Source organism: Ruditapes philippinarum, unplaced genomic scaffold (assembly GCF_026571515.1).
Source record: "Ruditapes philippinarum isolate M1 unplaced genomic scaffold, ASM2657151v2 ctg1421_1_1_1_1, whole genome shotgun sequence".
In the NCBI taxonomy this organism is placed as follows: domain Eukaryota; kingdom Metazoa; phylum Mollusca; class Bivalvia; order Venerida; family Veneridae; genus Ruditapes; species Ruditapes philippinarum.
In genome coordinates, this window is record NW_026860638.1 from 647 (window position 1) to 18,447 (window position 17,801).

A 17,801-nucleotide genomic window follows, 5' to 3' on the forward strand; every position below is an offset into this window, starting at 1 on the left:
AAGTTCGAACAAAACTTCTTCGTGACAATTGACCTTTTAGCCATTCGTCTTCCATCGCTGACTCAGATATCCTTGGGGATTAGTAGCTGGCTACTTGCAGAATGAACTGGTAATTACCGCTTATTTATCCAGGAAAGCCGGTAAGGAATATGACCAAAATGTGTAAGAAATAGTGTAAACACAAATAAGTTTAGCATTATTTACACATTTGGACTCAAATTATAACAAGCTTCATTTTTGTCATTATCAATGGTTATATGAAGTTATTAATACCAATTATAAGGTTTCATTTCAAATGCTTAATCATATTTTATGTTACTGAAATGGAATTGTTGTAAAGAAAGTAAAAATCGTTTCAAAAAATTAGTTAACTCTATATATAATTCTTTATGACAGAATTGTTCATCTTTTACGTTCCAAGCCGTCAACAAAACTTGCACGTTATATAGTGTATTTATGGCGTCAGCTGATAACGCAATTCAGGGCAGATATTACGTCAGATCAACGGCGGAAGAACATATCATAACAGGTACTTAATTATAATAATTTAGGATTATTTAAATCACAATATGCACGTGACATATAATTTTCTAGTTTCAATGATTTAGTAATTTAATGAGTGGCCTGAAGATATAGTATACTCAAATGTGATATATTAATACTGTTATTTGTTACACAGTCTATTTTATATTTGAAAAAATGTATAAAAAATCGCTCAAGATCAAGATTTGTTACCATTTTAGCTCAACTCACTGTATGTAAACTCAGCATAAATACAAAGTATAGTTTATAAAGAAAGAACCATATAAACTTGTAAAATAAAATTTATAAAATTTCCTACCGAATTTAAAAAAGTGTGTATTCACATCGATTTCATAAAACTGTAGTAATATCTTAATGTTATTTAATACAATTAATGCTATTGAATACACATGGAATGCAAAAATAAATAAATAAGATTTCAACTATTTTTCTAAAGTTCTACTTACTGGAAAGCTACAATCATTTATTCTTTCAATTTACGTATCTTGGTACAATGTTTCTATCAGGGTTCCAACAAATATCCCACTATTGACTGATGTGTGTACACTTAAAATGAGAGAAAGAAATTGGTGTTTTCATGATAAATCTGTGAAAGTCAAGCGCTCGAAATGACTAAGGAGTAAGGATCTTGCTCTAGATTTTAAGTCACACCACAAAAGTTATTTTTAATATGATGGGAATGGAAATTATTTTTCGAAATTCTAAACCACAATGGGTCTATAACAATAAGTTATTTGCAAAACATTTATCATCTGTTTATAACGTTTCTTTTTCTTTCTTTTTTATTTTTAAACAGCAACAAAAAAACCAAATCATTTCATGGTACAAGTGAGCTTAAAAAAAAAGATATTTAGCGTAGCCTTTTAGTTAAAAATGGTGATGTTGAACGTGTAACATTTTAGATTTTTATGTTTGTAGGCTTTTGGACGTCAGCGAAGATCCTTTTATATACATATAGACGAGAATTAATTTAGCTCCATTTGTACTCAATTAAGCTACTTGGGTTCCCTGCCTACATTTACCTTACGTGGTGTAAGGAGAAATAGATTCAGACTATCAATTAAGCCAGCTTCAAGATTTATTTTGTTTGTCTTTTTACGCCAAACTGCTCATGTTTTATTTGATTTAACACCGATTTACAAATAGAAATCAATGAAACATGTTTGGCGAATAACGTTCGAGTAAACATTTGAATGCATTACTCATTCAATATCTTTTTCCAATTGTCATGTAATTTATAATTAATATTGATTAATTTGTTTGATCAAGTGTCCAAAATTTGTTAAAAAGTGGGGACTGTTGAGAAGTACTGGCAGTACTTATTCAGTAGTCAATATTGGGGAGAATGTGTCATTATTTTTATAAGATAAGTTGTTTATAGCATTACTCAGTTTAATCTTTCTATCTGAAGGCAATATAAGCATTCCCATTGTATTGAAAAACGCTGTTACATTTATGTGTACTCATTATTCATATTTCCTATAGTATGTACCCTTTATTTTTATCATCAGGTATATTTAATTTTGTGTTGTAAATTTAGACAGTTTTGCGAAATATTAAATTTTTATAATCACTGTTTTGAGTTCGGATGCGAGTAATAATATGACTCTCGTGATACAATGCCTCGTACATCTGAACTTCAAACACTGATTTTATTAAGCGATAAAATCACTGCTTTGGATAAATATTTTTATTCTTACACGATATCGAAAAATAAATGCTGCTGCACCCGATATCAAGCTAAATTGTGCTTGATTTGTTCCCGTACTTATTGAAAGAAGACTTGATGCGTGGTCTCACGCATGTTTGTGAACATAAATTTTAACAAAACAGGATACATGACTTGATCACGACTAAACGTTATTTATAAGATGTAATTTATGAATGCTTTTTCAAAATTAAACTAATAACTTCACAGTGCTAGGTTAGAATAAAGTTTGCAAAAGCTATTTTTATCAATATGAATTTCAGAAGTTACAGAGACTTGCAGCAGTGGCAATGAATTACCAACTTCAAGTCCAAATGTTGCTCTAAATAAACCGGTGTCGTTAAGCTCTTATTATGCAACCTCCTCGCCTGGTAGTTTAATGGTAAGTTGTCAGTGAATTTACACCATAACAATATTAAACGACACATTATATTTTCTCGAAAGCACCATATAAATATTTGAGGGAGGTCACTGGAACAAATATTTGACAACACCAGTACCAATATTAAAGAACACAGTTTAAATTTATTTTGAAAATAAACATTGTTTGAACAGAAAGTAACAATAAAAGGTATTTCTGAAAAACACAAAAACAAATATTCAAAAATACAAACAAAAATACGAATGTTTAAAATCAACGTAAACACAAAAAAAAAAACGACAGGTTTAGGTGTACATTTTTACCAGTTCATATATATATATATATATATATATATATTTATATATATATTATTTATAATTATATTCTATTTTATTCTGAAGAAGTTTCAAATGTAAGAAAAATGTATTATGTTATCAGACGGACGGAAGTCGTGTACCTTCATGGCCTTGCGCTTGCACAACGTACGAGAAATATCCTGAAGCAGTTGTTGATCTCGGGCTGCCGTTTGCCATCACTGCAATGTACATAGTAAACAGGGGAGACTGTTGCCGTGAGTGTATTATTGCACCTTTTGTAAAATAACTGTCATTTTAGTGTTCTTAAAGGTTATATAAATTATGACTGTTTAAAAAGAAGAAAAGTTTGCCATAATAATTATCAAAGCAGCCAAGAACACCGCCAGAGGACACTTTTCAAGGTTTAGGTTTAGTCATTGTTCTTTTTTGTCATTGCTGCCCAGTAATGATATAAAATGCAATGTTACAGTTTTGTGGTTAATTACTTAATTAATGCGTTTTTTTCCAAGTTACTGTATGTCAATTTTGTTTTCCAATTGGTTGGTAAATCAACGCACACGAGGGAAAAGGCACAATGTTTCATCAAATAAGAAACAGAACATTTATAGTAACTTCTGCAATTATTTTAGTATTCTTATAGAACCATTTGATATTTATAAATATATATATTTGAAGCAAAAGGTTGTAGATGATATGCCTGTCTTCAATTATTCACTTGGAACTGGTAATGGGAGTTACATGTTTATGCATTACAATTCAACAGTGGAATTTATTTTTTATTTGTGTAGCAAACATGATGATATCATAATTTAAGAAATCATTTTTGAAAGTGCACGCTGCATGCATTTGCAGTGAGATCCTGTGTGGCTGGATTTTTCCTGGAACTGTGTTCTGTGAATGTCATCATCTTTTGTCGGACATAATTCAGAGTGAAATATGTAAAGATGCACAATTATTAAACAAAATGTCATTTGATGTAATTTTAAAAACCTCTTCAAATACATAATCAAATGTTACATGAAAGAAGAGATTTTCATTTTTTTTCTTCTCAGGAATTATGCCGAAATATGACATGATACAGCCATAAACTGAGCTGCTACAAGATCACTCTTAAATGAACATTTGCATTTAGTGTTCTTATCTTTGATTGATCTTATATTATAACCCAAAATATTAATGTTTATGTTTTTCAGCTGAGAGATTACATGATCTCGTTATCCAGGTAGGGGACGACATGTCAAATCTGAAAACAATTTTTAACAATACTGGCGCAATTGGTGCAACCTGCACAGTCTTATTTGATAAACAGCAACAAGGACGCTACGTCAAGTTGTACATTGAAGGAACATCATTTCTGACTGTGTGTGAACTAGAAGTCTACAGTAGCGGATAAATGCTCATCAAGCAATCTGACCTATGTGTTGGTTACTAGCATTTTCAAACAGACATGTAGCATTTAATTTTTATTCGCGGTTTCAAAGATTAAGCAAACGCACTGCATAGATGGAAACATACGATGGATACATGAAAAGTGTTCCAATTCTCTTTAATATCTATTGTACTCAATTCCAATGTTTTACACTTCTTAGCAATGAGAGTTGCTATAAGTTTTAGTACTCAAAATATGTTAAACATTTCATCAAATCTTACGCATTAGTTCATTTGAAACAACACTGATAACGGATTTCGTATCAACTGTAGGCCTGACATGGAACTTTTAGAATCTGCAGCAGTGAAGCTCTTTGTTCTTTGTACGTGTTGGCATACAAATGGTGAAATATATATGAACCGTCTTGTGATGTATAGAAGATGAGCGGGAACCTATTTGAGTTTAGACATCATTGTGATCATTGTGTCCTGATAAGCATAATTTACTTTTAAATCGATTGCATTGGCAATAAATCAACCGCTTTGTTATACAATAACAAGTTTTACAAAAATCAATTCTAAAAAAATATTTTCAGTGTAGATAACAGTTGTCCATTGAAATCATCTGAGCAAATTGTAAACACCAGAACAATGTAGAATAAATATCGTTATTTCAAAAAGCTAAATATTTAATTGATTAAATAATTTCAAGTCAATAGTGGCGGACTTTATTGACTGTAACATTATCTTTTTTGTCACTGTTGAGCTGAATCTGAATAAGTAACATATTTTAGGAAATTTACTATTATTATGGTGATTAATAATTGATTATAAAAAAATGTTGACAATAAAGAGTAAATCTCTTTAATTACAAGAGAGACTGCCCCACACTACGATACTGATTCGTTTCGAATTATATTTTTAGAAATATCCACGGGTAACGTGGATAATTGTTTTTTTGCACAGTAAATTATAATATTGAACGCAATAATGGCAAAAACTAAAATGGACCTACCTGTGCACCCACCATTTACACTTTGATGGGCATAATTTTGGTTAAATACGAAGTGTGTTTGTGCATCTATAAATAACAATTGCAAACAAATGAAGGGAAAAAATAGCCAATATAAAAGCTGAGCCTTTTACGTTTTCCTGCAAATATCAAATTGTAAAAGTGTGATAAATTGCCTGATAAACTTCGTACATTTTCTTTGTTTTTATAAATAAACGGTCTTCAGCTAATTCATCACTGCATCATTACGTTCCGATAATTGTCTGACCGAATGCCTCTTCACGTTGTCTTTATTAATTATAAATTGCATACAGTTTATTTGATATTCTCGAGTCGTCTTCGTCAAATCAAAGTAGGTATTTGTATATAGGATATCGACCGAGTACAAAGTCTTTCTGTTCAGGAGAGACCCTGTGACGAATTTTATGAGACACCGAGCTCACGTAGCGCTAGATGTGTTTCATGAAATTAAACAAAATGAATAAGTGCATACAATTGCTGTGACATTCATCTTTAACCACCGACATTATGAATTTTCCCAATGAAAATGTTTTCATTTTAGGATCATTCGTGAAGATGACGATCTGACTACTGTTTTGAAGGCCACTTTTGTGTTTTGACAATATTGCTAAGTACAATTACGCATTTAAAACATTTGACTTTTCACATCCGGTATACGTTTGACATTTGCAAAACCATTAGTATAACATTATTCTTGAAGGAAGCAGATAAAATATGCTTCAGCTGCTTTTCATCAGGTAGCTAGCGTTGCTTCGACGCATTATAAACGAAATAGCATAAGTCCATAGCATAAATATAACCTTCTTAACGCTTACAGTAAACTGCATAACTATACCACTTTCGTCGTTTTAGACGTAAATTGGTTTGATACCCTATTGTTTACACCGTTTGCACCAATAAAAGTGTCATCAATTAGGCGTACCCAAGTTTACACTGAAGCCGACTATATTATTAGAAATACATAGTCTAAGAAGTTTAAAAAAAATTATATAGTTTTATTGATAATGCGTTGTTAGTTAAATAATTCAAGATGTTTCCAAAGTTTGATTAAAGCAACATTCGGCTCTTTTTTTATCGCTGTTAAGATTGGTTGAATAAGTAATATATCTCAAGAATTTGACTATTTTATAAGTAATTGACTAATAAATGGAACTCATAAAAGCTTAGGGTAAAATATAAAAACTATCTTAATAAATTATAAAAAAAAATCAACGTTATCGATTGATTTGTAACAATAGTAAAAGAAAAAGAAAATTCCATAGGCTATTTGGATTGTTGGTTATTTTAGCATTATGATAGTGAAATATAAAATTGAACAAAATAACGCTATTGTAATAGTTGTGATGATGATAATTATTACTTTGTTCCTGAATCTTTTATTTTTTCTTAAAATCACTGTTTTTTGTTAGTATAATTATTTAAACTGGTGGCATGCAGCCTTCAGGTAGAATAATGTTTTCGATTACTGCATGCACAAAATCGAAGAAAATCCTACTTAGAATAGTAATTGGATATTTTCAGGTGTGCGTTAAATTTAAAAGCTCATGATTGGGGAACACCAAGACAAATAGATGATTGAAAAATAAATACTTAGAAATACATAGAATGTAATTAAAATTTAATTAAACTTTGCATAAACTCAAAATATGATAACAGAAACATATTCAGCGGAAACAAAGTTATATTAAATAGTGTAAAAAATCACAGTGGGAACATTTTGAAAAAAAAACAACAACACTTGTTCTCCATGTTCTCGTTTTAATACCTAAGCTTTGCATTGTAACCTTCTAATTCCTTTTACAATCATTTAAATGTAAATAGTCAATATTTTGTGCGCTTCATTGTTTTTTTAATCTTTCACGACTTCAAAAAATTAAAACATAAGCTTATTTACCCTTTCTTGTTGACAGAGTGTTGGATTAGAACACTTGTCGATTTTGGATCATTCGTCAGTTGCATGATGTGCTACCATTGCATAATTAATGGAAAAATCTTTTATGATCCTTTTTCGGATGCAAGTGTAATGGGTACAACACGACGAACAATAAAACATTCATAATCATAAATCCCTCTTTTCTGATTAATTATGCATTGCTTTTAGCTACATAATGCCGTACAATATATGAGTGGCAATGTACTTTTTAAATCATGTTTTATGTGTTCTATGTATATTGTTGTATGTATGTACATTGATGAGACTAAAATAAAGATTGAATATATATACAATTTATTCTCTATCTCTAGTTTTCACACTCTCGTATTGTTTGTGAAACCAAGGCTGATTAACAAAGTTTTTACACTTTTCTATATTTTTCTTTTGCATTATAGATGTCTGTATTGAATAAAAAATAAAAAAACGCCTGTAGACTTTTATTATCCATTTTCCTTTTATTTCTATTTGCACTGTTTTGTGATTCTTTTAATGATACTGTCAATATTGCATATGGTTGCAAATTTCATAAAGTAAACATGAACAAAAATATAATAGGGGCACCTCAATCTAAATAGGAGTTGTCTTACATTGAAGAAACATATATTTTGTATGTTTATAATCAAATTTTTTATATGTCTACAAAAATGTTGTTCCCTTAGCTACAATAAGTTATTATGTCATTGTTATGCAAGCATTGCTAACATCTTATATAACAAGATATACGGCAGCTTGTAAATTAATCATTGGCGGAGGCAGATTTTTCAAAAGTATTCTCAAAATGTCGTGTACCTTTCTGAAGGTGAAAAAATATAGCATGATATATTACATGTATTAGAAACAGGGATGATCTGAAATCAAGGAACGGAATATAGCCAGACAATCACGTGGAGTGTGAGATAAGCTCATGTAAGATAAGATTTTCTAGCAATGCTATTCTTGTCGGTCGTATTAAATGCATGCTACAGTCCACTGTTTAAGCAGAATTCATCTTTTAACATGAGAATTGTAAAATTTTGAAGTTATGAATACATACGCAGGTGTGTTTATACAACGGATATCATTATTTTTCAATGAAAACATGAATTAAATGAGATTTCAACAGTCTGACATATGCAAATGTAAAGGTATCCTACATTCTGCAGTAATGTATCAAATGATGTTATGACTGTTTTACTTTACACCTTTGGTGCATCTAGATATAATCTGGAAAATACATGTATAGTAAGAAGTTTAACGTCTAGTAAAATTATGGTTAATGGGTTTCAAAGATTAAGTTCAGTATATGAAACGACATAACAAATATTTTTTCAAAACCCAAAATACAAAAATTATGCATGATTAGTACAAATAGCCTTGAGTACTAGCGTTGCGACATTTAGGTCCTTGATCCGATACTGTTAATGTTAGGTATTGAATACCGCTTAGGTTGCCACTGGGAGGCATATTTAGTTTTGCATTTAAACACATGAAAAGCCTCAATGAAACTGTGTTTGTCCTCTTTCAAAATATGTACAGGGAGAAAATGCCAATAGCGTTTAGCTTGTTTGTGGCCAGAAACATGTAATTGTTGCTCTGTTAAGCATCAAAGTAATCATAAATTTGAATTCAGGGATCTATATTATCGTTTTATTATTCATGGGATAATCAATCAAATCACAATGTTTGTTGTTCCGTTTCAAGAGCAGTTGAAAATAGTTAATAAAACATAAACATTTCAGTAAAATAACTGAACAAAATGTAAAGATGTGTTTTAATACAAATGTATTTTACATGTTTAATTTATTAAGCGTAACAATCAGTCTTTGCTACAGTCCCCGTAGGTTTGATTACAAACAATAAAATCATCCGCAATCATTTGATTTGCAAATTAGCATGCATTAATGATATACCTGAGAACGGCCAAAACGGCAATTGAAAATATTGCAGTTAGACTCGACTTTATTCTTACTTTTTCTATTCCTTCCTACTTTTAAACCTGGGTCAAACTGTTTACTAATTTGAAAATAGACTGTTTATCCATGATCTTGTTTTCAAAATGAATGTAACCAAATATGACAACTGACTTTCATCATATGATCTGTAGTTCATGTATGAAAGCAAATTGTTTCACCTTGTGACGTCCATTTTTGGTTTTGACAAGTCATCCAGTAATTTACTGACGATTAAAGATATGTTTGTTTCCAGCATAGACAGAACTAAAGATACAAACATTACTAGTGTCGTTTTGCTGTTAGCATAATACGGTAATTTCAAACTAAATTGTAAATAAAACATTTCTTTTATCCCTACGTTTTAACATACAAATCGTTAATTTGTCCTACTGTTAACTCAAAAGAGTCCTACATTTCCCTTTGTCGTGAATTTCCTTTTAATTGTATTTTATAATCCAAGACATTGGAAGAAAGAACACATTTCCTTCTTGAATATTAATTTAATTTATAACACAACACGTTTTAATCCAATTAAACTATTTTATTTAATCATCACAAATATAATCCAATTATTTGACTTATTTGACTTAAACAATTTCATTTAATAATCACAAATATAATCCAAGTATTTAATTTAACAACCTTTATTAACAAATCAGTCTAACTTATTTTATTTCACCCACAATTAACTATATTTATGTCCCTATATATATAGCAAAACTTTCCCGCCTTTATAATTAAGCATGGCAAGAAAAGCATGTAAAACATGAAAACATAAATATCTCGTGCACAATAATTCACCGTCGGGGAACTAAAACAATAGGTTGCACGTGAAAAACCTTGAACTGACTGATAAAATACGTGCAAACATGAATACATAAATATATCGTGTACAATAATTCACCGTCGGGGAACTGAAACAATAGGTTTACTAAATGCACGTGAAAAACATTGAAGTAACTGATTAAAATACGTGCAAAATGCTACTATATCTTCACCGTCGGATAACTTAACAATAAAACTTTAAAGACACGGTGATATATGATGTAACTTACAAAGAAAATATTTCTTGATAAAAATAGTAGTATATTAAAATACATGTATATCGCAATATCTGCGACACTCCCGACGAAGAAGATAAACTTAACAAATGTTTATAACAAACATAACTAGATGTATTTAAAACTTTCTGTATTTTTCAATTCTTAGAATTAGTGAAAGTTTAAACTTACATTTAATACATTTTACATATGAAATATATTTATTTTTAACAATTCCATTATTAATACCCACATATATACAAACAAGTTAATATAGTTATATGCAGTTCATTGTTCATATTCTTTTTGAATATCCTTTAAACTTAGTTCATTTTATCCATCGATCACCAGTTACATATTCTTCTTCATGTATTATATCATTCCCTCTGTAAGTATACACTGTTCTCCATGTCAAACAATGGTACAAAGTTATTCGTCTTATGTCGTGTGTAGTTTCAAGCGCACTTTCATCTATATTAGTTTCATTGTCACTTATCAAAATGACGTCATCATTATTACTGTTTACGTCATCATTACTAAAGCTATCATCGCAATCATCACCACTGACTTCTCCATTTAAACTAACATCATTATCAGTATGTTCATCACTATCATTAGTGGATTTAATGTCAAGATTCTCATTTTCACTGTCAGCATTCATATTTGAATTCGCGTCATTCTCGCAATTTGTACTGACGTCATCTTCGTAATCGTCGCAATTCGTATACTCGTCATCCTCGCAATTTATATGCACGTTATCCTCAGATTGGGAATCTGTTGTGTCAACTTTAGCATAAACATCAGCATTTAATTCATTTATATTATTGTCGACGTCATCAATGTCGCTTGTATGTTTAAGTTCATCATTTTCAATAATATTGCCATCATTATAATTCAAATCTAATTCATCATGACTTGTGTCGTTAGCAACAGACTGAATTTTCATTTTATCAATACTGTCGCTATAATCATAAGCCTTTGTACTTTCATTATCATCTGTTGCTGTCAGTTTATTATCATTGACGTCACTTCTTGTTTCATCATAACAATCAATGCTTATATCTGGGTCTTGACCAATGTCGAAACTTTTTTCTGATTCTAATTCTGCACTAGAAATGTCACTATAAATAGCATGACTAAGGTTTTCAGAATTAATTTTGACTTCAACTGTTACTATGTCTTTGTTGTTGTTGTTGTTGCTGCTGTTGTTGTTGCTATCTACTTTGCAGCTATCGTCGAGGAGGTTAATGTCAAAGTCATTGATTTTTTCTTGAAATGTGTTGTTACTCCCTCTATCACTGTAAAGAACATATTGTCTCGCTTGACCCAAGGTAAAATCATGCACGTGAATTAAATGATTTTTTAAGTATCCTTTCCTTATAAAGGTAGATTGACATCCATTTACACCACAACGATATCTTCTTAATGCTGTATGTTTTTCAACCTTGTGCCGTCTAAGACTCCTATATTGTTTATATTCATTTGAGCATTCGTCACACATGTATCGTTTGAAATTTTTCTCATACATATTTGAGGCTTGTTGAAATCGTTTTAATAGTCTATCTCTCAGAACAGTATTTCAAATTATGCTCATGAATGTGTACAGTATAAACAAGCACGAATGTTTTCACAAAATTACGATTTTTCGTTAATTCACGTGCGAAATAAAAGACACTAAATCGTTTGCACCGGTGGTGTATAATGATAACTTGCTGTAGTTTCACGCAATTTTACTGAATTTCGAGAATCTGAAAATAGTAAAGAAAACAACTCACTTATTTCAAATAATTTCGTGATTGATTGTTATAACTATTTTATAACAATATAGGCTTATTGTGAAGCTTTAATTATTTCTTTAATCTTAAGTTTTGCTTTAGTCGCAGCGTTTCTTTCTATTTTTTGTGTAGAATTATACTCTGTATTGTGTTTTATTTCACTCGGTTCAGATATAATTCTATTCTCTGAAGTTTCTAACGGATATAGTAAGTTTAACGGTCTCCCTATAACCCGACCAGACGACAATCTGATTTTTGCGGACCTTATTTCTCCGTCGAAACTAGTTGGCAATTCGACAATTTTCCCAAGTTTCCAACAATTGCGTGGTAAATCTTCTTTTATATGTACTACGTCACCAACAAATGGTGTTGTTGCTGATTGTATTCTACCACATTTTAGTTTTGACTGAGTTCTTTCCCTTAGACTTAAAAGGTAGTCATTACGCCATAATTTCCAAAATGAATCAAGAAGTTTATGACCTTTTCTCCACAATTTTAGAATATCAGCTTCAGAGCTTTTGAAAGGAAAATACTCAGAATCACTTTCGTCATTTTTCTGCAATTCAGGAAGACTTATATTCCATTTCAATGATAAGAAATGTCCAGGTGTAATTGTTATACAAGAGTCTATATCTTCCTCTACATAAACGAGAGGCCGAGAATTAATAACAGACTCTGTTTCTTTTAACAATGTTTGAAGTTTAACACTTGTAAGTAATGTGCGACCAATTGTTTTACGAAGTGTTCGCTTTACAAGTCCTACTAATCTTTCATAATAGCCTCCCATCCAAGGTGATAGTTCGACTATAAATTTCCACTTTATTTTGGCATTTGATGCGTAGTTTTGAACATCTTCAGATATCAAAACATTTTTCAAAACATTCTCTAAAGTTTTGTTTGCCGCTTTGAATTGCAATGCATTATCGCTTATCACCATTTCTGGTGTTCCTCTCTGAGCAATAAATCTTCTAAATGCCAATAGAAATTCTTCAGTTGTCATATCTTCAACCATTTCTAAATGAACGGCTCTTGTCACTAAACAAGTGAATAAACATATCCAAACCTTCTTAGGGTCCTTTTCAGTTTTTATGAACAATGGACCAAGGTAATCAAGACCAGTTCTAAAGAATGGTGTTGATTCCGATACTCTTAATTTTGGTAAAGGTGGCATATCGGGCATTTTATAAGGCCCTCCTTCAACACGTCGACACGTGTAACATTTTTTAAGAACTGACTTAACAGTTGCACGACCTCGAACAAGCCAATAGTTGCAACGTAATTTACTCAATGTTTGAGACACACCGCTATGCAAAATTTCAGCATGTGTCTTCTGTATCAACAATTTCGTAAAAGCTTCATTTTTTGGAACTAATACTGGATATTTTGCTCCAAATGTGAGGTCTGAAAGTTCAATGCGCCCTTTACATCTGATAAGTCCAATTTTATCTATGAATAATCCAAGTTGATGTTGCAAGTTATCCCTTTTATGTGTCTTCAATGCATTAAGGGTTTCGGCAAAATGTTTCTTTTGTATATGTTTTAGCCATAGAGTTTCTGAATTTAGTAATTCGTCACTAGTGAGAAAACCTGATAATATGTTTGATCCTTTTCGAACATTTATGAGAAATCTTGTAACATATGCTGTCACCCTTAGTAGTTTCGTCATGGACGAATAATTATCAATGTTCATACCATAAGGTGCAAGATCCGAATTGACACATACATTCGTGATTGTATCATTTTCGGATGTGTTTACTTTAAAGGGAACAACGGCAACTGATAATTCATCTGAACAATTCTTGTTAATGTCATAAGTTGGCCAATCTGACTTTGGCAAGGATAACCAATTAGGTCCATGCCACCACATATTATTATTCTTTAGATTGGTAGTACTTGAACCTCGTGATGCTATATCAGCTGGGTTCTCGTAAGTTGGAACATATCCAATAGAGACATCTTCATATTTATTGATTTCATGCACTCTATTTTTTATGAAAACTGGTTGATCTTTCTTTGAATTTATCCACTGCAAAACACATTGTGAATCGGTCCACAAGAATCTTTTATTGATGTTCAATCTGAGTTGATCATTCACAAAGCGTAAAGAACGAATTCCAATAACAACAGCCATGATTTCTAATTTTGGTATAGTGAGTGGTTTTACTGGAGCGAGTCTTGCCTTTGAAAAAATAAGCTCGGTTTTGATTTTAGAGTTAGATTCTTGATGAAGATAAATTGAACATGAGTATGCCTTTGCCGAAGCATCACAGAAGCATGCAAGTGTATTTTCAATATGTTCTTCATTTTTGTGATCTAACGTTACACAACGTTGTAACATACAATGACTTATTTCTACCAAGTCATCCCTAATTGATTTCCATTCAGAGCTTTCTTTGTCATCTATTTCGTCATCCCAACGTAATCCTTTACTCCATAATGTCTGGATAAGGATCTTTCCCTGTAGCACAATCGGAGAATATAGACCAAGCGGGTCAAAAACCGATGCAACCAATTTAAGAACATTGCGTTTTGTTTCCTTTCGTTTTGTATTTTCAGTAACAATAATTGGCTTGATTGAGAGAGTGTCTGTTTCAGTATTCCAATTATGTCCAAGCACCTTAATTATACCAGGATAAGCTCTATCTTTTGGTTGTATAAATGTATTAACTGATTCATCATTTGTTATCCATTCTCTCAGATTCATGGATATTTCATCAAAAAGTGACTTTGCATCTTTATAAAGTTGCATAGCTTCTGATTTCGAGTTTGTTCCAGTAACTAAATTGTCGACATAAATGTCGTTTTTCAGTTTTTGTGCTGTTTCACTACCGTTTGATTCAAGATGACTTTCTATTGTAGCACCAAGCAAAAATGGTGATGATATGACTCCAAACGGCACTCTACAGAATCTATATTCTATTATGTTACTTTTTTCAAAAATGGGTTTATTGAAATCCTTAACCCACAAGAAGCGAGTTACATCCCTATCATTAGGCTGAAGGCCTATTTGTAAAAACGCTTTCTCTATGTCAGCGACAATAGCTATCTTATGAAGTCGAAACCTCATAAGCATTCCACAGAGGTTGTGTAACATAACAGGTCCTCTATACAAGTTTTCATTTAAACTTTTGTCACTTTGTTTTGTTTTGGCAGACGCATCATACACAATGCGTAATTTAGTTGTTGATTTAGATGGTGTTACAACTGCATGATGGGGAATATAATGGACGAGACCATTTTCTCTAGTTTTGTTATCTACCTTTTCAATTATTCCTTTTTGTTTTTGGTCTTCGATCACATTATCATACAGTTTCATCATTTCAGGTTTTCGTTGCAATTTGGATAGAACAGATTTAAGTCTACCATATGCTAATTCACGATTGACTGGAAGAATTGGTTCTTCATCTTTCCATGGCCATGCCACTTGATATCGACCATCATTAAAACTTAATGTGTCTTTAAAATGCCTCATGGCATTTTCATCATTAGAAATATCAGGATTGTCAAGGATACCAATCGACTCGATATTCCAGAAATCTTCTAAATTTGGTTTAATGGGTATCGAACTATCAACACTTGTGAAAGTATTTGTATTTGCTGAGATATTTCCTTGAGTAAATATCAACATATTGATTTCTTTACTTTCTTCATCGTGATCATTCTTTGTACGTCCACTTAATATCCAACCACATTTTGAACTTAGTAAATATAATCCAGGTTGAATCTCTAATTTCTGACACAATACTATATCTAAGTAGTAGTCATTTCCTATTAGCATTTCGATTTCACATGATTCATTTTCACTTGCAATTGTGTCAGCTAGATCAACAGTTTTCAGAATATGATGTGCATTTTCTGAAAGCTGACCGATAGGTTTTCTTTGAATTGTGCCACTGATAACAGGCACTATGTTCACAGACATATCAAGCTGTTTATCACTTTTCAACATAAGAGTTATGGACGATAACTTTGTTGTTATATGTTTTGATTTATTAGTACCAAAGGTCATAACATTTATCTCTTCTGTACCTTCTGCTTTCAAATCCAGTCGTTTTGCCAATGCTTCAGATACATATGAACGCTGTGACCCTGAATCAAGAAGTATTCGTATTTCTTGCTTTTTACCATTTTTTGGATTATTTACAGTTGTTGTCACTGTTTGCATAAGTATCATCTTATCAGATGAAACCATTCCAATTTCTGGTAAAATACGTACTTCTTGTGATGTTTCAGTAGCGTTTTTATTATTGCATTGTTCATTGATCACTTCTCTTGATAGATGTGAACTTGTATTTGAAGCTTTGAATTTAGTTGGGCACAAGCTTCTGTGATGACTATTTCTGTCACCACAATGTGCACAAATTTTTCCTCGTTTACATTCGGTTGATTTATGCCCGAATTTAAGGCAATTGAAACAACTATTTTTCAGCATTCTTTTTCTTTCTTCTATAGATCGGTACTTAGGGCATTCATCACTCCAATGCCCCTTTTCGCAATATCTACATAATGTAGAATAATCTTTACGAACAGTATTAGTGTTCACAGAGCCTTTTGTATTTCTATTATCAGCCATGAGAGCTTCACCGGAAGTTATTTTATTGTTTTCGCCATTGAAATCTCTTCTAGGTGTAGGTCCTTTGGGACCGTAACTAGTAGAATGTTCCCTAGGACCAAAACTATTATAAGGTCCTCTCGGGCTAAGACTTGATATCATCCCCTGTGGGTATCTTTGAACGTTATCACGAACATTTCTTTGTAAACTATATGGTTTTAACTTATGTTCTACACTACAACTTTTCTTTTCAGATCTCTCACGGGCCACGATATAATCATTTAATCTATCACGTAATGTTGCTAAAGTCCATTCTTTCTTAGATCCGTTAGACATCTCAAGATGTAACAGCACGTTTTCTGGTAGTTTTGCTCTTATCATAGCAATAAACACATCTTGATTGATATCTTGTCTTAATGCCTCTAAACTACGAAGATGTTTTTCGATTTGATCAACAAAACACCTAAGACTATGCACATTATTGGATGCACTTTGAATATTTATCAATTTGTTATAGTGCAAATCTATAACTTCCTGTGCATTTCCATATCTTTCCCGTAATAATTTGATAGCAACATGGTAATTGTCACCAGAAAGCTCTAAACCTGATATTGCACTTCTAGCTTCTCCATATAGTTTGCTTCGTAGATAATTGAACTTTTGAATATCGTAAATATCTTTGTTACTGTGAACTGTGGTATTAAATGTATCCCAAAATTCACACCACTTCAACTTATCGCCATTGAATGAACACATGTCTAACTTTGGTAATTTAACGTTCATTGTTTTATCAGAATCTTTCTTTTCCTGACGTTCAAAAAAAGCTTGTTGCAACGTCATTTGATTCTCTTGTTGCTTCATTTGTGACACAACAAGATTTTGAAACTCATGTTGCAAATCAATCATTTCTTTATATTCAGAGGAAACATTTGGTTTTTCTTCCTCTTTTCGAAGCCTTTCTTTAATTCTTTTCAGATGCATTTGACAATCAATTGCTTCTGAATATAATGTTTCATTCTCTTCAGCAATCGTTTGTAAAAACTCTGTATTTTCCGGTTCAGACTCGGATATTACAGAAACTAGTTTTTCCGATTGCATTTCAATTTTTGAAACATATACATCTATTTTTTCAATGAAGCTCTCAATTGAATCAAGAGCATCACTACTTTCCATATCATAAACATCGGTATGGACAAATTGTTTACCTTCTAAAATCAAATTAGAAAGTGTATTCCTAAAT

The 17,801-nt window shown here is 31.6% G+C and overlaps 3 protein-coding genes across 3 annotated transcripts; 1 reads left to right on the forward strand and 2 right to left on the reverse strand.

The window, feature by feature from the left end:
- Positions 1-309: 309 nt before the first annotated feature.
- LOC132712855 (fucolectin-like) lies at positions 310-4,373 on the forward strand. Its single transcript, XM_060695293.1, has 4 exons — positions 310-529; positions 2,515-2,633; positions 3,051-3,183; positions 4,123-4,373. Exons 1-4 carry the CDS (start codon positions 457-459, stop codon positions 4,320-4,322), a joined length of 525 nt encoding a protein of 174 aa, XP_060551276.1. The 5' UTR covers positions 310-456; the 3' UTR covers positions 4,323-4,373.
- Positions 4,374-10,562: 6,189 nt separating this feature from the next.
- On the reverse strand, positions 10,563-11,762 carry LOC132712854 (putative uncharacterized protein DDB_G0282499). Its single transcript, XM_060695292.1, has one exon. It carries the CDS (start codon positions 11,760-11,762, stop codon positions 10,563-10,565), a length of 1,200 nt encoding a protein of 399 aa, XP_060551275.1.
- A 302-nt stretch (positions 11,763-12,064) lies between these two features.
- On the reverse strand, positions 12,065-17,734 carry LOC132712851 (uncharacterized). Its single transcript, XM_060695288.1, has one exon. It carries the CDS (start codon positions 17,732-17,734, stop codon positions 12,065-12,067), a length of 5,670 nt encoding a protein of 1,889 aa, XP_060551271.1.
- Positions 17,735-17,801: the final 67 nt, after the last annotated feature.